Below are 25697 nucleotides of genomic sequence, written 5' to 3'. Positions count from 1 at the left end.
GCTTCCAATGGCCTAGCTCGAGTGCTTGTGAAAGAAGTTCAGGACCACTTCATGATTCCCGATTACCCGGAGGCAAGCGAGGGCGGAATCTTGAATTCATTCATTGCGAAAATCCGCTTCCGGAGACATTCTTATTATAGAGAAACGTCAAAAGTAGTAGCTTCAGCATTCTGTTGCTGGTCCCCGATTGTTGCTGATCTAACGGATTGTGTAGATTCAATTCTCGATCGAATCGCAGAGGGATCCAACCTAGACCAGGATCAAACTCCGAGACGGACGACAGTGGCTCCGCGAGAGCCTGGCATCGGTCCTACAAATGCACCCGGAATCAAGCACTGCGTGCATATCGACGAGAGTCTGATCACGTATCACAAAGTTTACGATAGAGTCGATCCGTTCATTTGTCGGAGTGGCGTTTTGAGAACTACATGCCAATTGAAGCGCAGATGCGAGCGACCGAGACTATATGCGGTCAATGAAGAACATCCTCGTTCTGGATGGCCTTGATGACTTCCTCCGCAATCGCCTGCGGCATCTTAGTCGGGGGTGGAGGAAAATGGCAATTTCTCCCCTGGGTGACTAAGAGCATATAAGGGAACCGCTCCCATTTCAGGGGAATGTATACATTTATATGTGCCGAACACTCTCCCGACTTCAACTTGCCTGACCCTTGAGGGTGTGAGCGATCTACATTCATTCGAGTCAACAATACTCGGCGCTCGCGCATCCTAAGAACTTACCGCAAAAAGGCTGTCTGACATGATTAGCGATAAAATTGCGGGTTTCGCGGCAGTGCGGGCCGCTGAGACTAACGAGAGCCTTCAAATATTCCCTATCGATTCGCTGAGTGTTGTCTACCGACACGGCGAAATGGCAATGCCTCCCGATACAACTCGGATCTCGAGCCGTGGCATTTCGCCATGTTGTTCCGACTTGTGTACTAGTGCTGTCCCGACTCGGGGGATCTGTAAATTACATAAGTAATAATTACGTAATCAAGTGTTCCGACTTGGCCAAATTTTTGTTCCAGGTGCTGAATTTGGTACAGTTGTTCCGGCTTCTGTCGTGTCCCGTTTTCTGTCGGATTACGTTATGATTTTCTGATACGGAGTAGTTTCACAAGATATCTTGCTTAAATTAGCAACTTTGGCTGATAATTTTCGCGTAGTTTCTTGATCTGTACTCCGTACTAGGGTATTTTTCGATTAATCACTTGTGAAATCTCAAATCCTGAGTGCCGAACTTCTCCGACGCATCCTGCCACCCACCTTGACTTGGAATCTCTACCTTTGCAATATTGGGGGTACCGAAGGAGTATTATCGCGGATATCACCAGGTTTCAGCGAAATCTGAACGAATTTTGGGGGTGTTTTGGTGCCTTAAGGATCATAGTGAGACTATCAGAAAACCATAGTGAAAAATATCAAAGTCCATTCGATTCGTGTCATGGCAGTTACGCGTTGGAAAAAAACATGTACGAGAGCCATCGGAATATGTCGGGCTCGGCGTTCCTCCCTTCCATTACTAAGTATTCGATTGGACATAGTCCGCAACTGTACGGAGTACACACTTCTCTTGACTGTACCTACTCCGTAGTACTCCGTACTACCTACTTGTTGGAATCTACGGGTGTTACAGACGGTGTTTTACGAGCATTACGGGTTGGATACATGGCACCGGTCATGTGATATTCGCTTAAAAAGACACACAAAATCTTCCTGTGTGGCTAGTTTTCTTTTCGTTATAGAGGTCAATGACACATACACCTGCAAGCCACCTGCAATCAGATACCATTCGTGTTTGTCGAGAAGGAACCGCTGATCGGTTAGAAATGGACTTTGTCATCAAGAAATGGATGCCGGAAGGGAGCGTAGCAACAAATTCGAGATCGTGGCTGGGATGCTCATCGCAATATGATTTTGTCTCGCTGACTTGGTTGATCGCGGGACGAGTGTAAACTCCGGAAGCTCCGTGAGGTCTGCATGCTTGAATCGCAGAGAGAAGATTATCCTGCAGTCTGTACGGGCTGGTGACCGCCTGTGACCCTGTTGGCTTCTGCTGCTGCGGATCGGTTGCTGAGTATGGTGGTGGTGCGCCAGAGTCTGCATTGGAGACCTCCTGAGACGAACGGTTTGGAAGTATGGACTGGAATGGATTCTTTGAATGTCGGCCGTCATCAAAGCCCAGACGTTTGGACAAACTCGAAAACAAGTTTCGAGGTTGGAAATCGTGTAAGAGGTCGTCCGGCCGACTGACCTGCTGCTCCTCTGTTACCTTGTTGTTGTGGATTTCGTACACTACTACTGTATCTAGAGCTGATACCAAAACACACGGCGAGTCTGCGTACTCCGTACCCGATACCTACTCGAGTACGCCACCATTACATTACAGCTACTGTATTGCTACACCATTCGTACACTTGCAACGGTTGGTTAGTATCCGATATCGCTGTGTAGTGTGTAGGCAGTGTACGAAGAACTTACTACTACATAAGTAGCTCTTTTGAGTTTTTGATTTTGAGCGAGATTGAATGCATTTCCCACCTGACATGCCTCCGATGTTTCGAAACATCAGGTGGAATCGGCTCAGTGCCTCCAAAGCGAGGATCATTGAGAACACGGTCACTGTCTTTTCGTGGACATGATGCAGGGCAGATAGTAATTACTTATGAGCTCGATGGCTGCAGCTATGTACATCTATGATCTTGCCGTTGAAGACTTGTCTAGTTACTATACATCCATTCATTCAACCCTCTTGTCTCATGTTGAAGAGTACTGTACCGTAGCCAACCTGTGCAAACTCCATGGTACCAATATCATCATTCCTGGAAGACATTCACCACCGTCCTCAACTTCGTCTGCATCTCTTCCCACTCCCCGTCCGGCGTGCTGAGCACCGTGACCGCTCCGCCCGCGCCCAATGTCCACGTCTCGGGACGATCACCACTGTCGTCATCATTATAGCACGTGGACGCTGTGCGGATCAGCACGGAGAAACTCCCCGCGCCGCCAAGGTCGAGATATCCCATGACCCCTGAGTATATGCCTCTTGACCTCGCCTCGATGCGCTGGAGATGCATGCACGAGCGTTCCTTGGGCGCGCCGGTCATGGATCCCGGCGGGAGACAACGCTGCAGGGCGGTAATACCATGAGATGACGATGAAGAAGAACCGTTAGGAACTCTGCCCTTGACATGCGTAATCATCTGATACACCCGCCCGTGGTCCTCCACCTCGAGTAACTTCTCCACGTGCACGTTTCCCGACCCACAAATCCCGTACAGATCATGCCGGATTAGATCCGCAATCATCAGGTTCTCACCGACCTCCTTCGTAGAACCCAGAAGGATGGCCCTGGCCTTGTCGAGTGTCATCCCCGATGCTTTGCGGACGGTACCCTTCATCGGTTTCATCTCCAGCGTCGACGTGCGGTCCCAGTTCAGGAAACACTCGGGACTGCTGCTGGCGATCTTGACGTGGCCGAGGCGCGCGTAGGCGCTGAACGCAGCCGGGTTGTAGGTCTTGAGTTTCTTGTAAAGCAGCCATGGGCGGAGATGGCGGAGGGTTTTGTCCGAGACTGCCGGGACGGTGACTGTGGTCTGGCCGGTGAGGCAGAGTTCGTAGGATTCGCCGGCATGGAGCTCAGCTTGGCATTGCTCTATTTGTGCCTTGTAGAATGCAGCATCGGGAACGCTCACGGTTGAGCCTTTGAGGAGCCCGTCGATGAGGACACGCTCCGCAGGCGTGAGAATACTCTGCGGGCCGATGTCAACGGAATTTTTGTTCAAAGCAACTTTGGACATATCCTGAGACAATGCGCTGGACAAATCCTGTATCCTCTGCAACGTCGTATCCAACCATCCTCCCCGAAAATCATCTGTCTCCCTTGTCGACTGAATATATATCACCCGTGCCGTATTGTCGACAACGATACTCCGTTCAACCCAGAGCAAGCTCACGTCAGGTGCCTGGGAATGGCTATCCTGCGGAACAAACGGCGGCACGAACGTTTTCGGATGAGCAAGTCCGGCAAGTCCCATTTCGTACGAGAAGTATCCCAAGAAACCCCCCCAGAATGGGACATCTCCCTTTCCTTGCGTGACTCTGCGCTTGGTCATGACGTGTCGTAGGGCGTCCCAGAAACTTTCCACTGGAACAACGATTTGTTGACATCGCGGAGATCCCTCCTGCAGGGCCTCGTAAATGCGCAGAGTCGTGTCTGGAACCCGATACTCTAGTCTCCAACTGTCTGAACAGAGGACGGAAAGGATGTTGAACCGTCCGTTGGATTGGAACAAGACTGCCTGTGATTGGGGGAGATTGGCGAGTTCAAAAATCTTCTCTGTGCTCAAATCCTGAAGCGGTAATGACCTGTATGCACAGGTTGTCGAGGATGAGATTGTCAACTCTTCGAGCATGTTCTGTAACATTGGATGCGCCAGCAGTGAAGACGGAGGTGGGAGTGAAGTAGCTATGCGGCCTGATGTCATCCGTCCCGAGCGCTTGTTGAACTCCAGAGTCGCATTCCACCACCGACGAAGGAGTTCTCTGCAGGATTTCGCATCGGATTTGCACGACTCTGGATGAAATTGAAACCCCCAATATGGCTTCGTCCTGTGACGTGCGGCCATGGGAATTCGTAGACGGACGCTTCGGTCATCAACGAGAGACAGCCAGGCCAGGAATGACAACGCCTCGACCTTAGTATCATTGTCGTCCAGCGACGCATAAAGAGAATGGTACAAGGTACACTCGAATCGATCCATCCCGGCAAATATATCCTCATCCTCAACATCAATCTGGAATACCTGCCCATGCAGAGGAGTCGGAAGTCTCCGAACAGGCACCCCATGATGCAGACACATGCTCTGAAATCCCAGGCATATGCCCAAAACTGGGACAATGTCCTCGCCCTCAAGAGTCCACAGCTCTCTCATGATTCCCACATCGGTTGGGCATTCCGGGTTCCCGGGTCCGGGACCCAGCACAACGGCATCAAATTGCCGCAGAAACTTTCGACGACTTCCATCAGGCCATTCTGAGTCGACAGTCAACACAGTCACCGAGATATCAAGGTGCTCCTCAAGCATGGAAGTAACATTGTTGGAGAAGGAATCATAGGCGTCCACATAAAGAATGTGGCGCTTTGGTCCTCTGCTTTCCATCCGATGATTTTGTTTTCCGGCTCAAACTGGCGTGTTCTAAGCTCCAGAAGCATCAACTAAATTCCCTGTCTCACTCTCGACATCGATGGCATGTGCATCAGCATTCGACCAAGATTTTTTTTAACATGGATACTGGAACCATTAGGGTTGCTACTTTGGATGCCGTCCTTTTCCGTCCATAAGCGGAGCCTATTCCACGGAAGAGTTTGAAGTCAGACCATGAGAAACAATATGGCCATGCAGTCATCGAATCATGAGAAGTCTAGAACTGAACTGCAAACATTAAATCTCCCGCAGTAGCAGTTAGTACTACCTGGAGTGTTCGTACTGTCCACTCTGTCGACGTCAAGAAGCCCTACGGAAAAAAAAAAAAAAAACAAGTAAACTGACAATGATTAGTTTAATCAGTTAGTTACCTGTGGTAAAGTCATAACTTAGGTAAACTTACTTAGCGTTGCTTGGCGCTCATTCTTCATCGACCCACATGTCAGAATATTCCCTTTTCAATTAAGGAACGCAGACTGCTATTCGAAAACACAGGCCCTTGATCACACAACCAAACGCACCCCTTTCTGGTTTTGAATGCTGGAACAGCTGCCGATGTATGTACTCCGTACTCATCGTTCAAAATTGAACAGATCATTGTGGTTCTTCTCTTCGAGCTTCCTGGAAATAGCCTACTGCACTGCTAAGGTAGTTAAAGATTGTTAAAGAGGAGTACGTATTGAATTCGTGTTGTTGTCGCATCACCGAAGGCCTCTTATACTTCGCGAGCTCTGAAACCTCCATTGAATGTTTTACTGATCACCTTCCGCGACCCTATCCTTGAGGAAATGAAGCCATATGAGCATCGAAACATTCTTTCACGATCACCGTCGAAGAGGATGTGCATTTTGTCCAAAGTGGCAGTCGCCTGGGTCGCTCAAAGGATAATAATGACCCTTGCATTGGGAAATCTTGCTTCTTTGATCCTGGTACGATGCTCAGTCCATCTTGAATGTGAAGAAGTTTGTGACAGACAGTCAAAACATGTCGTTTTTCTCTCATATATCCAAGTTGTCTCAACACAAACAACACTTCGTGAACGGGAATCTGCTGACTGTCTCATCATATCTGTGTCCAGCTGCCGTCAGCGCCTAGGGCCGGAAACTGCATCGAGCATTGTTGGCATTACGGTTATGTTGATAACAGTCATTGTCATTGGCATGCGTCTATTGACTGTGTTTCTCACAGGGAGACTTTGGAACGGCTATACCACTTAGGCGCGTCCACTGATACCTAGATCCTGGTCCAAGCATCATCTCCCTCTCCTCGACAATCTCTCGAATGGTCCAATCAGAAGGTTGAACATAATTGCACTTGAGTTTGTTGACAATCCTTATGGACGGAGTAACTAATAACTACGGTCGTTACTCACACATCCTTGGTTTCAATGGAGTACTTTAGGTAAGGTAATTCTAGAAACTGTCTGTTACGTCGCATTTGATGATTTACGTCACTAGCAGGTTGCGGACTACCTGGTGTTCTTTCTGTTCGCAAACATCGATAATTTACATTGCTTCGAAACTATGGGCTTGGGTCAATATCTCCGTACCCTTGCACAAATCTCGCCTGATCCCGCTTCTTGACATTGCATCTCGTGATCTCGTCTAATGAGCCAACTTTTTCCTGCCTGGACAGAGGAAAAGGCAATTGTTGACTTGCGACACGATGAGATCAAGGAAGTTCATAAAACTGAAAGACAAATGTCTAGGACATCGCTCGTCAGAGCATGCAGTGAATGCATAAAACTAACATCATGTCATGGCTGCACATTCGCCAGCCGCTGCGCAATCTTGGGGAAATACTGCGTCACGAAACCCTCCCTACAAGGTACATTAGTCTCTCAACCCACACTCCCAATCCGTTGATGATAAAGACTTACGTGTAAAAGCTGTGGGCCGAACTGTGCTCTGATACGAGGTTATGCGCTAGCTCGTGGCAAAGAATCACCCACCAGTACACAAGGGCGTCGGCTCGTCCGGCCTTTGGGTCTTGACGTAGCGGCGGCTCATGAAGCTGCTGGAAGTAGTGATAATTGCAGAAGAGGCTTCCTGCGCGATTGAACGCGATAGCCTTGTCTTGCGGTCCGTAGAAAATGGTGATGCTGTCCACACGAAGGGAAAAAACGTGCGCGCATTCCGCCAAGATGGAAGCAAAAGCATCAATTCCGGCTGAATGCTCTGCCAGAACCGCTGATCGGTTAGAAATGGACTTTGTCATCAAGAAATGGATGCCGGAAGGGAGCGTAGCAACAAATTCGAGATCGTGGCTGGGATGCTCATCGCAATATGATTTTGTCTCGCTGACTTGGTTGATCGCGGGACGAGTGTAAACTCCGGAAGCTCCGTGAGGTCTGCATGCTTGAATCGCAGAGAGAAGATTATCCTGCAGTCTGTACGGGCTGGTGACCGCCTGTGACCCTGTTGGCTTCTGCTGCTGCGGATCGGTTGCTGAGTATGGTGGTGGTGCGCCAGAGTCTGCATTGGAGACCTCCTGAGACGAACGGTTTGGAAGTATGGACTGGAATGGATTCTTTGAATGTCGGCCGTCATCAAAGCCCAGACGTTTGGACAAACTCGAAAACAAGTTTCGAGGTTGGAAATCGTGTAAGAGGTCGTCCGGCCGACTGACCTGCTGCTCCTGTGACTGGTCGCGCGAAGGTGAACCCGAAGGAAACTGTCCCGGGATAGACATTTGTGGAGACGATTCAACATCGGAGGACACTCGTTGACTCTTTTGCCACTCTGCCTCGCGTTCTTGCAGTCGTCGGCGCTCGTCTTCCAGCTGTTTCTGCCGCTGGTTCTCGGCCATCCTAGCCTCGGCTGCGCGCTGTCGAAGGATTCTTTCCACATTGTAACCTCGCGCCCGGAGCTCATACAGGTCTGTTTTCAAAATCATTTCCAAGGTGAGGATGGAGTGCAGCTTTGGCCGGTGGAGCAGTAGATGGACAAGAGCTTGACTGATCTCATACAAGTCGAACTTCCCCGGACTGATCCATAGCACCCAGTCACTGCCACTCTTCGTGGTGATGGCGTTTCGTTTCTGGCTGTGTGTAATGCGGCTATTCTTCAAAGATCGCCGAAGAGAGATGGACTGCACAATTGTGATCTTAAGGTGTTTCTCCAGCCACCGGGCGTCATGCTTGATGGAGTCCGCGCTTTGATCGTGGAGGAACAATCGAGTTCGCTCATTGATCAGTCTCTGAAGCTTTGCCATTGGTCGTTGATCCGCCGCTTCAGGGCCCCAGTGCGCCCGTTCTTCGACTAGGGAGCTCAAGAAAGGCGTTCCCAGAGCGGCATAAAACTTTTCCAAGATTTCTTCTTGGGGTGCTGCAAGGATATGTTCTTTGAACAATGTAAAACTTTGATAGTCATCAACGACGACAGCGTTTTTGGCGGAAACGAGCTGATACTCTTTGATGCCTTGGTCGTCATCCTCAAAAGCATCATCATCCTCGTCATGCTCATTACGCCGAGACTTTGTGTCAATTCGGGCATGTGCAGGCAGTTCCCGACTGGCTAAAAGAAATGGAGATCTGGTCATGGCCTGGAAGAGCTCCTTGTTCCGACGCAACTGTGGCAAGCTTTCTGCGAGGCTCCTGAGTAGATTAAGGTACTTGTCCGGATTCTGAAAGCTGGAGGAGATTCGCGCCGGCTCCTTCACCAACATCTGAGCTACTTCCACTTTCGATGGCTCATGCTTGGAGCCTACAGAGAGCAGAAAGAGATTTGCGTTCTGCCCAAAATCGACGAAATCAAAGATATCACGGAAGTCCTCGCTGTCGCCAAGGTAGCACTGTCTGGGCTCAATAAGACGAGTAGATTGCCGCTTTTCCAAGTCTGCACCAGCCTTTGTGATTGGAATGATTGGCGCTTGACCGAGTCGATCCTTGTCTGCCGGGCTGATTTCAGCAATCCGTCCGGCCATGTAGCCGAACACATTGCGCGCTTCTCTCGAAGTCATAGGCGGATTCTGAAGGACGAACTTCACGCATTCACCAATAGGAGGGTGCTCTCTGACACCCAGTTTCGTAGCATGTGGATGAAGGTCTCGTCTCAAGATATCGAAATTGAACAGCGCTGCACCTTCGTTGGTGAAGCAGATCCGAGGCGTGCTGAGCTTTTTCGAGCCCTCAACAGGCAAAAACGGCGTCGTGACCTGACTGGCATCGAAGGAAGCATAGCCATTGTTGTGGTATTCAGTAGTGAAATAGGCCATGGACTTGACGAACAGGGATTCATTACCCTCAGCTGCCGCCTTAGCGATAATACCAATAACCTCCGCAGCGGAAGGATAAGCTCTCAGTCCTAGCTTGGAAAGAAACCGAGCCTCTTTACTATGAGGCTGATACTTGCCACGCCATTCAATGATCGGAAGCTCTAGTTTCCTGAGTGAATCCTTGGGCTCAAAGAGGTCTGATATCTTGTATCGCCGCTTTCGAGCAGTTTCCGATTCACAGTCCTCCGCTGTGCAAATCTTTGTTTCCTTGAGCCTGGAAATGTCACTGGCAGGAATGTCATCTTGAACAGACGCGAGATAGATGATCAAATCAACATGGCTCCACTTCGGTCCCTTTTGGCCCTCGCTTGCATTATTGTCAGCTAAGAGCCGTTCAAAAATCACGCCGAGTTCTACTGTTTTGCGGACTCCCAGTGCGGCCAGGAATTTCTCTTTGACCCCGGTCAACCCGGTCACCACCGGGAGGTCATCGAATAGCCGAACGGATGGGAAATATGCCTCCATTGGGCGCTTCATTCCTCCCTTCGTTGGAATCACCGTCTTCGACCGCAAAAGGTCAACCAGCACTTGCTTGGATGGAGCGGAGAGGGTGTCCCACTGTTTGGAAAGAACAGGCAGAATTTGAGCAGAGAAGGCAGGATCCTTGGTGATATCCTTGTCAGAGGAAAGTACGTTCCGATTGCTTGCGTTGTTCACAAGCCATTGCATCCAAGGGACGATCTGGAGTTCAGTCCAGCCAAGAGCTTCCAGCTCGCGGTTAGTCATGGCCTTGGTGTATTTGAATGGCATGACCGACGGGGGAACAGGGAGGTTCACAGGAATGCGAGTCGGGATGAGGTAGTTTTTGATCTCCGACAGAACCAGCAGACGCCCTGAGTCTGCGCCAGACTCTTCTTCATTGGCTACAGCCACATCGAGCATAGCTTGCAAAGTGGACGCATCAAGCTCGCCATTAGCAGCCCGTTTCCCAGCCCAGGCTAGAAACTCCGCCAGTTGTTTCGATGTTAAGGGACTTTTCTCGAGCTCGTCCTTGATATCAGTCACCGTAACGTTGGTTACGAGACCAAAATCGGTCAACTTCCGGACGAACTCTGGCGCGTTAGATACGAATTCTTCCGGAAGGGATGGGATATTATCCATGAAGCTGAGCTCCTTCGGAGCGACGCGGACCCGGTGACTGGGCAGGACGCCACGTGTCGAGAGAACCTCGATCGATGCATTCTTGTTACACATCCAAAAGGAATTCTCTATTGTCTGGCCTAGCAGAGATGATGGCGTGGATTCACGAAAAACGAATTGATTCGCCGTGTCAACAGCCTCCGGGATAACACCAGCAATGTGGTCACTTCGAATATTCTGGGCGTTCCGTGAACCAGCCTTTCGCACGACATTGGACTGTATGGCAGCCATATCTACAGCCCACGCAATGCGGCAAACGATACCCGCCGCCCTCAACATCTCGAGGTTCCATCTGCTGATGTAGCGAGTGTTTAGATCAATGTTCTCTCGCTCTACAGTTGGAATGACTGACGGAGCTGAGATATGCGCGTTGAGACCAGTTGTCTGATGGGTGGGGAAGCCAATGAACACACGACCAGACTTGGAGGGCAGTACCGAAGATAGTACCTCGGATTTCTCAGAGGCAGCGTCGGCAGCATAGGAGGGAGTGAGAACGGCGATCGATGTCCGTTTCGGAGGGGGTTTCCGTGTTGCTCTCTCCAGCTCGCTGCTAAGCGACGGGCTGATGGACGCCTGTATGGCTGCGGTGGTGATATGCAAGAAAACAGATGAGGTATTTATTTTTGTCAAGTCTTCCTCGTCACCATTTCCCGAATTTTCGGACTTCTTTTTCTTCTCTGTAGAGGTCTGAGACGAAGAGTTGGTCAATTTTGAGAACCAGGAGCGCAATGATATCGTCGTATCTTTGATCCCCTCTAACCGCGACGTTGCCGTCTGAGGACTCCATTCGATCACACGCATCCACTTTGCGTCCACCTGAGTTACCTCTCGTGTGACACCAACGATCTTCATGAGGTTCTCGGCGGTCTTTGTCTCGATGTCCGCAGGTACAGAGATGGCTTCTCTCGGCGCCGGCTTTTTGGTGAGCTGTAGTAGATGCCATTCATCCAGCCATAGATGAATCTCTTCAAGGCCTACGAACGTAAGGCTGGTGGCGAGAAACTGAGCTAATTGCATCAATGCCGGCACGGGTGAGGTATTATTTCGGTAGTCCAGAACAAACGTTGTTTCAGGATTCGCGTCGGAGTCGTTCAGCTGGAGCCGTCTTGTGAATAAGGCGTTTCCTTTCCAATAAAACGCCATGGCCTGATTTCCCGAAGACACAAACGGCTCCTCACAGTCGTCGAACACGCTGTAAAACCCGACACCAAAGGCACCAATCTTGGTTTCATCGGGGTTGCCATCTGCAATGCGTTTGAGACGAGACCAATCCCTTTCCGAAAATGGATGCCCATTGTTCGATATCAACAGTCGCTTCAAAGTGTGATTCGCGATGACATGTCTTAGCAACGTAGATTGGTCTGGATCAGGGGGCAGGGGCACAGTGGTCGAAGGCAGGGTCTCAAATTTGATAGTGACTCTGGTCGCGGACGCGTCGGCAGCATTCTGAATCATCTCCCGCAAAACAGTCCTGCCAGCGTCAGAAACCTTTTGTTGCCATTACTTAATATTCTGACAGCGGACACCTACCATTTCCCGGAATACCGGGAAAGAACTTTGGCGATCAATCCTCGCGTATCGACCGTGACCGGGTCCTCATCATTGCTTGAGCCCATGGTCCGCGCCTTGAGCGCATTGAAATCGATTGTTGCAGCCATTTTCGCGAGATTCTGTTGGACTGAGGAGGACCGGAGAGCTGCCTAGACGGCAGAAAAGGGTGTTTGGTGCCCGGACGTGGCGAGGAGCACCATGAAAGCGTGCGGCAAAACTTGAGCGGAATATGCGGACCCTGAAACCAAGGCGACACAGCTGTGAGCCCGTCCGAGGAGCGCTGAGGTGCGTTCTGGCAGCTTTCGCGACTTTGCGGCGGTGTTGCGATGCTAGCCTGCTAGCCTATCAGATGAACACGGCTCCTTATCGCTTATCGATTAGGCACGGAGTACTAGTACTTATCTCTTATCGATAAGGCGGTAATGTACCTGTTTCTGCCTGATAAATATGGCAAAAAGGCACCGACTCCTCAACTCCAAACTCCACCGTCCAAATCATCTTGTGAGTATTGGCTGAAGTCCCTGAAAAACCTCGAGGGTCCAGCAACGCCCTGGATCCAGTTCAACTGTAATGCTTCTCTACATGTCGATATCTCCGTGAGCTCCGCAGCCCTCCTTCCATGACCATTTCGTCGAGTCTTCCAACCGTGCCGCGAGCAACGGCCTTCGCGTAACGGCGTGCATGCTGCCATGGGCACGGACACACTCTCGCCGGTGGCGCCAGCGCGCGTCAATGCACTGCTACTGCCCGTCGGCAAGATTCGTCGCTCAAGGTTCCTCAGTTTCGCCGCCAGGCTACAGGCCGAGAATGTCATCCGTTTGGGCGATGTCAGCCCCGATCCCCGACCAAATCGGAGTATGTACAAGGCCGCAAACCTCGCAGCTCTGCCGGGACGGCTAACTCGCCAGATATGTTTACGCCGCTGGCGTTTCCAACCGGGCTGATTCTCTACAACCTCTCCTTCTCAGTCCCTCCGATTTCGCATCTGGAGCTGTTTCCGTTCGAAATCTTTCGTGAACCTCTTGTGGTTCTGGCCATTGCGGATGGTGCGGAACTGGGGAACGATTCCAACGATGAAGAATCAAATCGCGTGTCGAATGACGTGCCCCAAGATGGCGCAACGGAGAAATCGCCAAATCCAGAAGGACTGAACGATTTAGTCAGAGAGCTTTCGGCGGTCAAAGAGCAGAATCCCAGGGCATTGGTGGCACGCCTGCTCATTTTTGAATACCATGGTGTTGACAAGCTGACTTCCGGGCCGGACGACATTATATGGGTTCCTGATCCGCAGTCATCTCGGTCAACAACGATCAAAACGCTCCTTTGCGATGTCACCTCGTCGCTGCTCGGCGAAATGGACGATTTTGCGAAATTGTTGCAAGCTATACCCTCCATCGACTCTCCTCGGATGTCATCGTGGGGCCCGCGGCGTGGTCCGGAACTGCGCCCACGTCCAGTGGACAAGCTACTGCACAGACTGTCAGTACCAGCGCAATCATCAGCGGCAACGAACGGTGATTCGGACTCGGCAACCAGCTCCGGCACTGCATCGCCGGCTCCTGGTACTCACGAGTCGCCTACGACGTTCGATGAAATTACGAGATCGATACAACTTGCTAGCCGCTCCAGTTCGAGTGGGAGACCACCGTCATCGAAGGAAAGCAGTCGCGATCGCATGTCTGTGCAGGGACTTACTGCAGCCGATCGTACAAAGGCAAGAATCCGGGGTCGTTTAGGTGTCGTCATTGGTTCCCTGTATCTACAGGCGGGAAGATGGCCGGAGGCGCTCAAGGAACTTGTGGAGGGAACATCCATGGCTCGAGCCAGCAGCGATTATGTGTGGCACGGAAAGGGCCTCGAATCAATATTGATATGTCTATTGATGCTTGGATGGGCTGGGATGGATTTCCAGGTATGCGAGACTTACTTCGCTGTGTCGTGATGTACTGCTGAACTACCATCAGATCCCTCAAATTTGCTACCCAGTGGCTGAGAAGACGACGGGTTCCAAATCATCAACCTCGGGCCCCTTTGGGACTGCTACACTCGAGAATCTTAGTTCAGGGCAGACCTCACCAGGCAACCGACTTGTCTCACTGCAGAATTTGGCGAACCTTGTTCCTGATTTGTGCAACACCATTGCGAACCTATACGCTCGTGCCGCCGCTATCACTGATGAACCACTTCCTCCATTGGTCTTTTCAGAGACGATTATTCGCCTTTCTCGCCTGCTTGCTGCTATTCGCGTCCGAAATGGATACTTGGACGACGTCGCGTTGAGGCATATTGTCACGAATGAGCCATTAACTCCGGCAGTCCAGCTTGAGCGGCCCCGAGGTGCTCCTCTGCTGAGGAAAAATGACATTGCGGCGTTCCTGTTCCGAGCGCTGCCCAACGCTCCAAGTGCTGAAATTCCAACCACAGATGCGGTGCCTATCCTCGTTGGCATAGCTTCAGTGCTCACATACTTGGATCTTCCGCGGAAGAAGGCATTTGTATTGAAGCAGCTGCTGTCCATCGTAGTGCCCGGGTTGGTGGAGGCTCGCAAAATCGGAGCTGCTGAAGTCGGCATTCACCCTGCGGCCGGTCTCTCCTCGATGAATGATACGACTTTCCAGATCAACGCGCTTGACGTTGGTTCTGGGAATCTCGAGCAAAGTACTCGGGCTCTGTTAACAATGATAGGTGAGACGTACGGCGTGCAGCCATCGGCGTTTCAGGAGCGAAAGAACAGCCCGCCGGCCCCAGTTGCCGGCGGTGCACTTCAAGCAGGCCATGAGTACGACTCTGTCGCGTCGATAGTCGACCGCGCTTTTCGATACCTGTCCCTGGACACGTACGGAGATCTGCTTCTGAAAATTGAGGTCCTGAAGGCTTCGATCAACTTTTGCGAAGCGCTTCCCGACTTTGAGGGAGTTTTGCAGTACACCGTCGCACTGCTTCAAACCATCCGAGGTGAACTACTGCTTCCGGAAACCCTTCGACGGCCCCCTGCACTCCCCGTAGAAGATCAGGTTCGCCTGTTGAATAATATCAAGCGCACCGTCGGTGCGGCACAAAAGCTGGGCTCTCCCGACCTAGAAGCAGAGTATTGGGACGATTTCCTTGTGCGTGGCGTGGAAGTTGTTGAGTTTCCAGAGTCTAGGAGGCCGTTCCGACGATCCAAAACGGACCTTAGCGCCGTAACAATGTCTACAGCGGATATCTCGCAGGGTCCGTTCCTTTACACGCCATTCTCCAAGCCAGTCTCCAAAAGCCCTGGATCACTAGTGATCGCCAAGGAACCCGCGGGATTCGTGGTGACACTTCAGAACCCGTATGAGTTCGACCTGGAGATCGACTATATTCGTCTTCACAGTGACAATGGCGCTTTGGATGCGGGTTTGTCAGGAGTTCTCGTACCTCCATTATCCCTCCACGAGGTTCTCGTTCCGGGCGTCGCCAATACTCATGGAACTCTGACCATTGATGCCTGCTATGTCAAAGTGCGACATTGTCGGCCCCGGAAGTTCCCGATATTTTCCAGGTATTGGAAGCCTTCACCCGAGTCAAAGATTAAGCGGACTGGCTTGGACGCAAAACGGCCGCTTTCGGACCGGCCGCTGTCTTGGAGCTCAACGACGTCCAAGGACGGAAAGGTCATTGCTAAAGTCGGCCCTGAAGTGTCGACGTGTCCGGTGAAGGTCATCCATCCGCAGCCTTCGGTTGTGATTCATTCAACTTCACTTGCACAATCAGCAATCATGATTCTGGAGGGAGAGAAGAAAACATTTGATATAACATTGCATAATACCTCGTCGTGTCCGGTGGATTTCGTTTGCTTTACGTTTCAAGATTCCACCATGCGACAACTGCAGAGCGCATTGAGCAATCGGGATCTGTTGCCAGCAGAGGTCTACGAGCTGAGCCTGCAGCTTTCAACGAAACCGGCGCTGCGGTGGCTTCGCCACGGGAAGAAGCCCCATGATTTTTCAATTGGCGCCGGTGAGAAAGCCACCTTCACGATCGAGGTTTTTGGCAAGCCGGGCTTGCAAGATGCCGTTGTATGCATCGACTATGGTTACCTGGGGACGCCGAGAGATGAAATTCCGGAAACGTTTTATACGCGGCAGCTCTCACTCTCACTTACGGTGACCGTCAATGCCAGCGTCGAAATTGTTCGCGAGGACATTGTTCCGGTGTCCGCGGACTTTGCCTGGTTCAACCAGGTTGGTCAGCATGCAGCGTTGCCACAGCCCGATCAGCCGGGAGACAACGATCAATTGGGCTTCGCCCTTTCGCGGCTTGGGGTCGGTTCCCGCGGGACAGACTATTGTTTGCTCATCCTCGACCTCCGCAACGCCTGGCCCAATCCTCTCTCCGTGTCGTTTGAAGTCGCCGAGCACGACCTCAGTCAAGACCAGCAAGATGTATTCACTACCACCGGTCATCTACAGCCGGGTCAAGTCTCACGATTTGTTCTCGTGGTGCCACGCATCTATGTAGACAACCCGCACGAGGCGATTCCGTTCCTGACGACCGCATTCCGACGACAGTACATCGTCAGCACTCATCAACTCTCGTTTCATGCAGAGGCATCATCCCGCGAAACGTTCTGGTACCGCGAGGAACTCCTCAAGCGGATCACCGGCTCCTGGAAAGAAGACTCCTCGCAGCGCGAGGGCAAGATCGACATACGAACCCTTCAACTCAGTCCGCGGATGGTGGATGCTCTCCGTCTTGATGACATCGAGATCACATTCACTCTGTCACCATTCCACGAGGCGAACTTGGATCAAGAGAAGGACGTAGCAGAAGAAGCAGCAGCAGTCCGCCAAATCCGCCACTGCAAGTTCGTCGCCAAAACCGACGAGTTCCTCGTTCTGACAACAAGGATCCACAATCGTTCGTCCCGACCCATTTGCCCTCTTCTCCGCCTCCAGCCGAGTCTCTGCCAGCAGCCCAGCCCGATCGCGCTCGATCTCTCCCGGCGGCTCGCCTGGACGGGCATGCTGCAACGGACCCTCCCCGTCTTACACGGCGGCGAGACCGTCGAAACAACCGTCGGCCTAACGGTCCTGTGTCGTGGTGAATACGAGATCGGCGCGAGCGTCGAGGAGGTTCGGTTGATGAGCACGCAACCTGCACCGTCTGAGCAGCAACCCAAGGCAGCAGCAGGGGCGGGTGGTCCCGTCGAGGCGACGCCTATCACGGATACGTTTGGTCTAGACAAGGCGAGGTCGAGACGGGTTTGGCATGCTAGGGAGCATTGTATTATTCTTGCGACGGATTGATTCTTGGGGCGTCATCTGTCCATCTAGCAGGTGGATTTGATTGCTGCATGGTTCGATTCCAATGTATCATCTCTGATAGGGTTGATGTCTTTGTGGATAACCATAGAACATGGATATATAAAACTCTACATGTCTGAATCATAGGAATGGAATAATAGTTAATAATGTGATGGATTGATTCCCCTTGGTATACCTAACTGATGAATATTCCAGCGGCATGTTCCCGAATTACATTCTAGGTAAATCACTTCAGGAAAGTTCCGCCCACCGGTTCCTGGAGTTTTTGGTACATACTGCCGACATGCGCAGCAGTCCTGCACTCAATGTCCTCGCGTGTTGAGCGGACATTGGTTGTGTCGGCCTTCCGCCAGACGGCACTTTGGGGGCGGCTGAATTGTGCCGAGAGGCTTGAAGACGGCCTGACCAGGGGATCTTGCCACAAACAAGAATTCCCTACTGCCGTTCTATAACATCTAGCCCATGGAAAGGTCAAACACAATTCAACACGAGATCCACGAGAGCAAAAAAAGTCTCGCGGTCTTCCCCCGAGGCCGAGGATGCCGATGAAGACGACGACGGGCGATCCAACCCGAGACCAACAACCAACGTCCTCTTCTCGCTCGGTGTCTTGGTCACAATCGCGCTCGCAATCTGCCGGGCAAGGAGCTGATTGTAAATTTCCTGCCCGGGTGCATGGCCTCCGAGCAAGGTCGATGCGGTCAGGGATGATAAGGGGAGCAGTGAATCATCATCTTCCTCCCCGTCGCCATTTCCGAAAGACGGTATACTATGAAGGCCGTCCGTGGCGGGATTCGAGTTGTCCAGAGAGACGCGGAGCTTTGAGACAGAGAAACCGGGTAAGTCCAAAAAGTGTTGGGATCAAATTAAAAAGGGGGGATATTGTCGCACCCAATGAACGACGCGTCCTCGCTGAGAGAGTATCACCATAATCCGGTCGCTAAATTCCACCACCATCGCATCGGTCAAGGTCCCGTTGATCGTCCCCGCGGCCTGCTTGGTGCGCGCGGGGAAGGGTAAGTTGGAAGAATCCGGTGCACCGTTGGCTCCGGCATGGTTTGGCATCGTTGCGACAGTTGCGCCGCGCTATAAACGTAACGAATTCTTCCGAGTCGAGGAGATTAGATACGAACTTCTGAATTGTGAATCGTGTACGAAGCAGGAGCTACGAGTACAGCTCGTCTTCTTGATTGCCAAGGACAAATAATGGTAGGCGGTGATGTAGGCGGTGAACCCCACATTTCGTAGATCCGGCAGAATCAGTCCAAGGTGAATTTTTATCAATTCAGCGCATCGAGATTGACGAGAGGAACGTTTCAATCACCTCGCACAATCTCGAAACGATGCCCAAGTTCACGCCGCGCGATCGCAAGGCCAAGCACCGGCAGCGCGACAGACAGTCTGCTGTCGCGCCGGCCGACACCAATGTCGTCGAAATCATGCCCATCTCCAAAGAGGAGAAAGAGAAGCGACGGCAGCAGCTAAGGGAGGAACTGCAACAACAGCAGTCCAAGATGTCGTCGAAGAAGAAGAAACGGCTAGAGAAATATATTGTACGGCTTATTCCCGGAATGCCGAACGGATTTCAAGAATCGCAGCTGACCGGCGCCGCAGGAGAAAAAACTCAAGAAAGAAGAGGCGATGGAGATCATGAAAAAGCTGGCACAGTCGCAGGTCGAGGTGCCGGGTCTGAAGAGCTCCAAGGATCTGGGACGGAGGAAGCATATGAATCCCACACATACAGAGCAGAAGCGGCCAATCGAACAGGCGCCGTCGGAACCAGATCTGTCTGGTGATGAGTCGGACGAACTCGAAGAGGGATTGCGTGAGCGAAATGCCGCTGTACCGACCATTGAGAAACCCGCACAGCAAATGCCGACACTCGGGAGCGGGCTGAAACGACCGCTCGAGATTGGCGAAGATGGATTCCCTGTGATTAAGAGGCGCAAGAAATCAAAGAAGAAGAAGAAGCCTGTCGTGGATATACCATGGGAGGGCTTTAGCTCGGAAGAAGATGAGGAAAATGCCGAAGAGACGTTGGATGACAAACCGGTGGACAAGGAGGTCAGCCGGTTAGATGATGAGTCTCGTGATGAGGATAAAGAGAGCGAAGCATCAAATGTACGAGACGAAAGCGAGGAAAGTAGTGAAGAAGAAGAGAGTCAAGAAGAGGGCGAAGACGAGGACGAGGGTGAAGACGAAGACGAGGATGACGAAGAGGATGACGAAGATGATGAATTCAGCGAGGAAAACCAGCGCATACGACCCAGGGACTCCGCTTTCAAAGCTTGGGCGAAACAGCAAATCAACGAGGCTGTAGGGTTCAAGCCGACGGCAGACCAACCCATCACCGAACAACTGCCCAAGTCGGTTGAACTGGTCGTTCCCAAGAACAAGACGCCCAGGAATACTGTCTACGAAGAGGATCCTCTTCCACCCGAGCTGCAAATCAAGTCTACAGACTCAGACCGCAAGGCTTACAGCGTGCAGGTTGACCGGCCGGATGAGATTCAGGAGGCCCGACTCAAGCTGCCCGTGGTGGCGGAGGAACAAAAGATCATGGAAGCCATCTACAACAACTCCTCTGTCGTCATCTGGGGTGCGACGGGCAGCGGCAAAACCACGCAACTACCGCAGTTTCTGTTCGAGGCCGGTTTCGGCAGCCCAGACAGTCCCAACCCCGGCATGATCGCCGTGACGCAGCCGCGGCGAGTAGCAGCCGTGAGTATGGCGAAGCGTGTCGCCGACGAGCTGGGCCAGTATGCGGATCGGGTCGCGTACCAGATCCGATTCGACACGAACGTGTCCAGCAAGACGGCCATCAAGTTCATGACGGACGGTATCCTGCTGCGCGAGATTGCGAACGACTTTTCGCTGAGCAAGTACTCGATCATCGTCATCGATGAGGCGCACGAGCGCAGCGTCAACACGGACATCCTCATCGGCATGGTCAGCCGCATCGTTGATCTACGGGCGTCCATGGCCAAGGAGGATCCCAAAGTGAAGCCGCTGAAGATGGTCGTCATGTCCGCCACGCTGCGGATTTCAGACTTTACGCTCAATCCGCATCTCTTCAAGCACGGCCCACCCCCGCTCGTGCAGGCCGAGGGCCGGCAGTATCCCGTCACGATCCATTTCGCCCGCCGAACACATCGCGACTACGTGGAGGAGGCGTTTCGCAAGGTCTGCAAGGGCCATCGCAAACTGCCTCCGGGCGGGATGCTCGTATTCCTCACGGGCCAGAATGAAATTCGCTACTTGGCGAAACGGCTCAAGCAGGCGTTCAAGCCAACACAGCGTGGGGAGACGGTGCATGCGAAGGTCCAGATGTCGGCTGTTGATACACCGCTGGAGGCGGAAGATATGGACCTGGGAGGGCCGGAGACGGGACCCGGCGACGACGATGGCAATGACAGCGACGTTGACATCCGAGGCGGGGACGACGAGGAGAACGATGATGAAGACTTTGAGCTCGGGGAAGAGAGCATGGATCCGTCGAGTAAGGTCCATGTGCTCCCGCTTTACTCGCAACTGCCGACCAAGGAGCAACTTCGCGTTTTCGAACCACCGCCAGAAGGGTCGCGGCTGATCGTGCTGGCCACGAACGTCGCTGAGACCAGTCTGACGATCCCGGGGATCAAGTACGTGTTTGACTGCGGGCGGGCCAAAGAGAAACAATACAATATCGCTACCGGCGTGCAAACCTACGAGATCGGCTGGATCAGCAAGGCCAGCGCGAATCAGAGAGCCGGTCGAGCAGGCCGAACAGGGCCTGGCCACTGCTACCGGCTATATTCTTCAGCCATTTACGAGGAGGACTTCCCGGAATACACCGACCCGGAGATTCTCCGCACGCCGATCGAGGGCGTCGTGCTGCAAATGAAGACCATGGGGCTGCACAACGTGATCAACTTCCCGTTTCCGACGCCACCGAGCCGGCAAGGACTCGCGCAGGCGGAAAAACTCCTGCAGTATCTTGGGGCGCTGACAACGGACGGGCAGGCGACGGAGCTCGGCCACCGCATGTCACTCTACCCTCTATCGCCGCGGTACAGCAAGATGATCCAGATCGGCCACCAGCACGGTTGCATGCCGTACGTGATTGCGCTGGTGTCGGCGCTGGCCGTGGGCGAGCTCTTCATCCAGGAGAACCAACTGGAGCTGCCATCGAAGCGAGCGGCCAACGAAGAAGTCGGCAACGAGGCAGGCGACGACGACACGAGCCGCCAGCAGCAGGAGGTGTACACCAACGCAGACCGGCTCGAGGACACCGCGCGCGAGAAGCGGCGCAAGGCGTACAAACGAGCGCATCGACTGCTGAGCAAGCACTCCGACACGTCCGACGCGCTCAAGTATCTCTCCGCAATCTGCGCGTACGACTACGCGAGCACAGAGGAAGAAAAGGAACTGCTGTGCGATACAATGTTCCTCCGCGCCAAGGCCCTGAAGGAAGCATCGCAACTGCGGCGGCAACTCAGCGAGATGGTGCGGGCGAACCACCCACAGATGCCGCAGGCCGCGTACACGCCACGCCTAGCGGAGCCGTCGGAGAAGCAGGTCAAGGCGCTGAAGCAGATCGTCACGGCGGGTTTTCTCGACCATGTGGCGGTCCGCGCGGATCTGGTGCGGTCAGGGGCGGACAGTGGGCCCCGGCCGCACCGAGCGATCGAGGTCCCCTATCTGACCCTCTTCGCGGCGCGGGAAAGCGGCGACGCCGCCACACAGCACACGGTGTACGTGCACCCGTCCTCGGTGCTGGCGGAGCTCAGCGTTGCAGAGATGCCGTCGTACATTGTCTACTCGCACCTGCAGCAGGCGGCGACAGCCACCGTTGCCGTCGACGACGACGGGAAGGATCAGCCCGCGGCCAAGATCCGCATGCACCCGCTGGTTGCGCCGAGCGGGACGCAGCTCGCGGCGCTGGCGCACGGCACACCGCTGCTGCAGTATGGGAAACCTGTCGGCAAGGTGGAGATGCTGGGCGGGATTCCGGAGCGGAGACAGTGCTGGGTGGTGCCGTCGTTGGTGGGCGATCAGACCGGCGGTGGGTGGCCGTTGCGAGCAAGAAAGGTGGTGCAGGTCAAAGATGCCAAGGAGGGGTGGAAAATCGAAAAGTTTCTCACATAAAAAGTCTACGGGTTGATTGTACGGTTTTCGGTGTATATACCCTTGATGTTACATCTTAGACAGGACCAGGTCAGCTTTGATGATGTTTGGTTCTATGGACAGCCGTCGAATATCGGGATCCTGACCATTGATTGCACGCTCAACTGAGCCAGCTATGAACATCCACAAACAGTCCATAAAGTCAATACCCATTTGATCAACCCAGAACAGAAACAAACCTCTTATCCCCCAACGCCATCAATCAACCCATGAAAATATCCATAAAAAAAAAAAATGACAAGACCCTACCGACCTCCTTCATCCTCGTCCCGAATCCCCAACGCCCTGCGGAACCGATCCGTCTCCCGAATCTTCGCTTCCGCCAACTCATGCACCTGATACGCCTTGAACCGCCTCCTCCCATCCCTCTCATCCTCCCTCGAGGACCGCTCATCTCTCCCCCTCCGATAGCGACGATCATCCTCATCCCTTCCTCGACGGAAATCCCGGTATGGTGGTGACCGCGACCTCCTCCTTGCCATATCCCAGCTCCGGCTTCGACTTCGACTGCGCCATCCCCTCCTCCGTTGTCGCCGATCATCATCTCTCTCCTCCACCTCCGCTTCCCCTTCTTCTGCCTCCTCCGCCGCCCGATTGTTCTCCTCCAACTCCTTCAGCAACCTCTGCCTTAGCGCATCGCACCGCTCCTCAATCTCCTCATCGCTGAGGACTTTCCCCTTGCGCTTCCCCGATTCAATCTCCTCATTGGCTTCTTCCAGGCGTTCCCGCTCCTCGAGCACTTTGACTTCCACCTGTCGCTTTCGATCATGCTCCAGGATCTGTCGATCCGGTTGGCGTTGGCGGAACGGTGGCGGTTCGGAGCCTGGGGCACCGGGAGGCGGTCCTTGGTCTTTGCGTGGCTTTAGGAAGGAGAGGTTGCGCTGAACGTAGCCCGATGTTCCGCTCCCACGCGGGGTGGGAAGTCCGACATTGGCCGACATTATCTCTTTAGTATTTTGAGCCCGTTGCCGGCCGGCAAGTTGTTCTGGTGGATGGCAGGTAGTGCTATCAACGGAGCTGGTTGTCGGGAGAGAATCGCGCCAAGACCGGAATCTTGGCTAAACATAGGAGTACGAGTACGAGTACGGAGTACAGTACTATACCACCTAACCATTTACAGTAATTCACTAGGAGTATGCGTAACTTCCTTATCTGTAAATTGGTCAAATCACGTGCGATATCTCAAGTTCAACTGTGAACTAAGTGCTGAACTCTTCAGTCGCGTACCGCCGCCACCTTAACTCGAAATCTCTATTTTTTGCAAGAGTATACGGAGTAAGGTCCCGATGAAGTTATCGTAGATTTTCAACAAACTTTGAACGACGTTTGTGGCTGTCTGGGTGCGTCTAGGTGAAAATTAGTAGTAGTAGTAGTAGTAGTAGTAGTAGTAGTAGTAGTCGAACGATCCAGTGAGCAAGGTCCAAGTCAAAATATTCTCAACTACAAGGAGCAACATGGTCCAACAGTACAAAGAAGCAAAGAAGTAACCATATCAAAGATGACAAATTCAATAAGGAGTGTAAGAAGTACTCAAATACTCGTTGACCTATGGTCCTTACGGAAACTGTACCGTATCTGCTGCACCGCTGTTGCAGGTGGGCGGTTTGGCTTGGCCTAGTAGGCTACTACCGTTTACTTGAGAACTCCAAATCAATGAAGTCACTCAAAAGTACATTCGGCAAGTCCTATGAAATAGGCCTGACCTCCGAAGTATGTACATAATATAATACAAAGAAAAAAAAACCTGCTTCCCCCCTACATGAACTGATATCCTGATATCAGCCCATGAACCACCCCGACAATACTACTATATTCCCCTTTTAAGCCGGCGTTGGCGTCCCTGTCGCCGTAACCGCCGACGAAGACTGTTCGATCTCAACCGCCTGTGGGATGAGCGTGGGGCCCGGCACCACATACGTGCTCAAGGGGTTGTAGATGTCGACCAGAATGCCCGGGTCGGTGGGCGAATACAGCTCCGTGGCGGGCGTTCCCTCCGGCTCAACGGTGCCAGATCCCGTAATCTGCAGGTTGAAGCACTGGGGATACAGCTGGGCGCCGTTCTGGTTGAATCCCTCATGCAAGGCGATGATCTCATGTCGCAGCACGTAGTTGCCCGGCTTGATGTCCTCGGGGATCTGGACCAGCCAGCCGTTGCCGTTGGCGATAAGTTCGTCGTCGGCCCAGAAGCCCGGCGGGGAGGAGCCGTCGATGAGTCCTTTGCCGTCGATCTTGAAAAACTCCAGGCTGGACTTGTTGACGTTCTGGCAGTCGCCGTTGCAAGGGGCCAGATAGTCCAGGACGGGTCCTTGGAAGAGAATGTTGTCAGTTGGGCGAGGCTTGACTGCAAAACAATGAGAGAGTCTAACGCACCATGGTGAGACTCCGGCCATGGAATCGGCTGCCATTGGATATAGATCTTGTCGCCGGCTGCGACGCTGGCATAGCCGCGGGCCGGCTTGGCCTCCTTGTGGCAGACGATCGCATCGGTCAACGCTTCTTCGGGCGTCACGAAGCCGTTGCTCAGGTTGGGCGTCTCCCAACCCACGCCAATCGGGGGCTCAGGTTTATAGGGGTCTTCATTGGGGAGCCAGCCCCGATACGAGACACCATTAATGACGATATTGGAGACGAACCCGTGGGCAGAGGTACGGGTGATGCTCGCAAGGAAAGGAAGGAGGATCGACGCAGCGCTGGGGGCTTTCATGGTGACCGGCACTCAATCGAACTGTGTGTAGAAGAGATCTTCAGTCGTGGATTGCTTATTGCTGGGCGTTGAAGCCCCGGGGGGAGCGTCCTGGAATTTATACCTCGCGATGAAGTATCTCGAGCGGTCTGGACATCGATCGTGAACGTCAAGACGTTTGATGTTTTACCCACCCAGAATCCCAGAATTTCACGTCTAATTATCAAGGTCAATTCGGCAATCGGGAAAATGGGACCGCGGTAAATCAGCTGTCGCCAGAGTATGCCCAGTAAGTATCGCCGACGTGAAGACTGTCAGGGACGGACGGGCCGGAACGGCGCACCCGGTAGCCGCCCCTCTTGCGGATGCAAAGGCTGGCCTG

At 52.9% G+C, this 25697-nt stretch overlaps 8 protein-coding genes across 8 annotated transcripts; 3 read left to right on the top strand and 5 right to left on the bottom strand.

Moving 5' to 3' along the window:
• Positions 1-2818: 2818 nt before the first annotated feature.
• VTN31DRAFT_5790 (uncharacterized protein) lies at positions 2819-5164 on the bottom strand (the record flags this gene model as incomplete). The annotated part of the gene is made up of 1 exon (XM_069406328.1): positions 2819-5164. The coding sequence occupies one exon, from the start codon at positions 5162-5164 to the stop codon at positions 2819-2821; it is 2346 nt and encodes a 781-aa protein (XP_069259947.1).
• A 935-nt stretch (positions 5165-6099) lies between these two features.
• On the top strand, positions 6100-6952 carry VTN31DRAFT_5789 (uncharacterized protein; the record flags this gene model as incomplete). The annotated part of the gene is made up of 6 exons (XM_069406326.1): positions 6100-6138; positions 6288-6344; positions 6398-6430; positions 6603-6610; positions 6670-6684; positions 6886-6952. 6 exons carry the CDS (start codon positions 6100-6102, stop codon positions 6950-6952), a joined length of 219 nt encoding a protein of 72 aa, XP_069259946.1.
• A 13-nt stretch (positions 6953-6965) lies between these two features.
• Positions 6966-12282, bottom strand: VTN31DRAFT_5788 (uncharacterized protein; the record flags this gene model as incomplete). Its single annotated transcript, XM_069406325.1, has 3 exons — positions 6966-7029; positions 7089-12095; positions 12155-12282. The coding sequence occupies 3 exons, from the start codon at positions 12280-12282 to the stop codon at positions 6966-6968; spliced, it is 5199 nt and encodes a 1732-aa protein (XP_069259945.1).
• Positions 12283-12864: 582 nt separating this feature from the next.
• On the top strand, positions 12865-17448 carry VTN31DRAFT_5787 (uncharacterized protein; the record flags this gene model as incomplete). The annotated part of the gene is made up of 3 exons (XM_069406324.1): positions 12865-13030; positions 13084-14087; positions 14140-17448. The coding sequence occupies 3 exons, from the start codon at positions 12865-12867 to the stop codon at positions 17446-17448; spliced, it is 4479 nt and encodes a 1492-aa protein (XP_069259944.1).
• Positions 17449-17937: 489 nt separating this feature from the next.
• VTN31DRAFT_5786 (uncharacterized protein) lies at positions 17938-18531 on the bottom strand (the record flags this gene model as incomplete). Its single annotated transcript, XM_069406323.1, has 2 exons — positions 17938-18285; positions 18358-18531. 2 exons carry the CDS (start codon positions 18529-18531, stop codon positions 17938-17940), a joined length of 522 nt encoding a protein of 173 aa, XP_069259943.1.
• A 278-nt stretch (positions 18532-18809) lies between these two features.
• VTN31DRAFT_5785 (uncharacterized protein) lies at positions 18810-22593 on the top strand (the record flags this gene model as incomplete). Its single annotated transcript, XM_069406322.1, has 2 exons — positions 18810-19019; positions 19081-22593. 2 exons carry the CDS (start codon positions 18810-18812, stop codon positions 22591-22593), a joined length of 3723 nt encoding a protein of 1240 aa, XP_069259942.1.
• Positions 22594-22877: 284 nt separating this feature from the next.
• On the bottom strand, positions 22878-23573 carry VTN31DRAFT_5784 (uncharacterized protein; the record flags this gene model as incomplete). Its single annotated transcript, XM_069406321.1, has 1 exon — positions 22878-23573. One exon carries the CDS (start codon positions 23571-23573, stop codon positions 22878-22880), a length of 696 nt encoding a protein of 231 aa, XP_069259941.1.
• Positions 23574-24452: 879 nt separating this feature from the next.
• VTN31DRAFT_5783 (uncharacterized protein) lies at positions 24453-25336 on the bottom strand (the record flags this gene model as incomplete). Its single annotated transcript, XM_069406320.1, has 2 exons — positions 24453-24937; positions 25003-25336. The coding sequence occupies 2 exons, from the start codon at positions 25334-25336 to the stop codon at positions 24453-24455; spliced, it is 819 nt and encodes a 272-aa protein (XP_069259940.1).
• Positions 25337-25697: the final 361 nt, after the last annotated feature.

This window comes from Thermomyces dupontii (assembly GCF_041956625.1).
Source record: "Thermomyces dupontii strain NRRL 2155 unplaced genomic scaffold VTN31scaffold_5, whole genome shotgun sequence".
NCBI lineage: Eukaryota > Fungi > Ascomycota > Eurotiomycetes > Eurotiales > Trichocomaceae > Thermomyces > Thermomyces dupontii.
The sequence above is the reverse complement of the archived record's forward strand: the minus strand, read 5'-3'. Positions and strand labels throughout refer to the sequence as shown.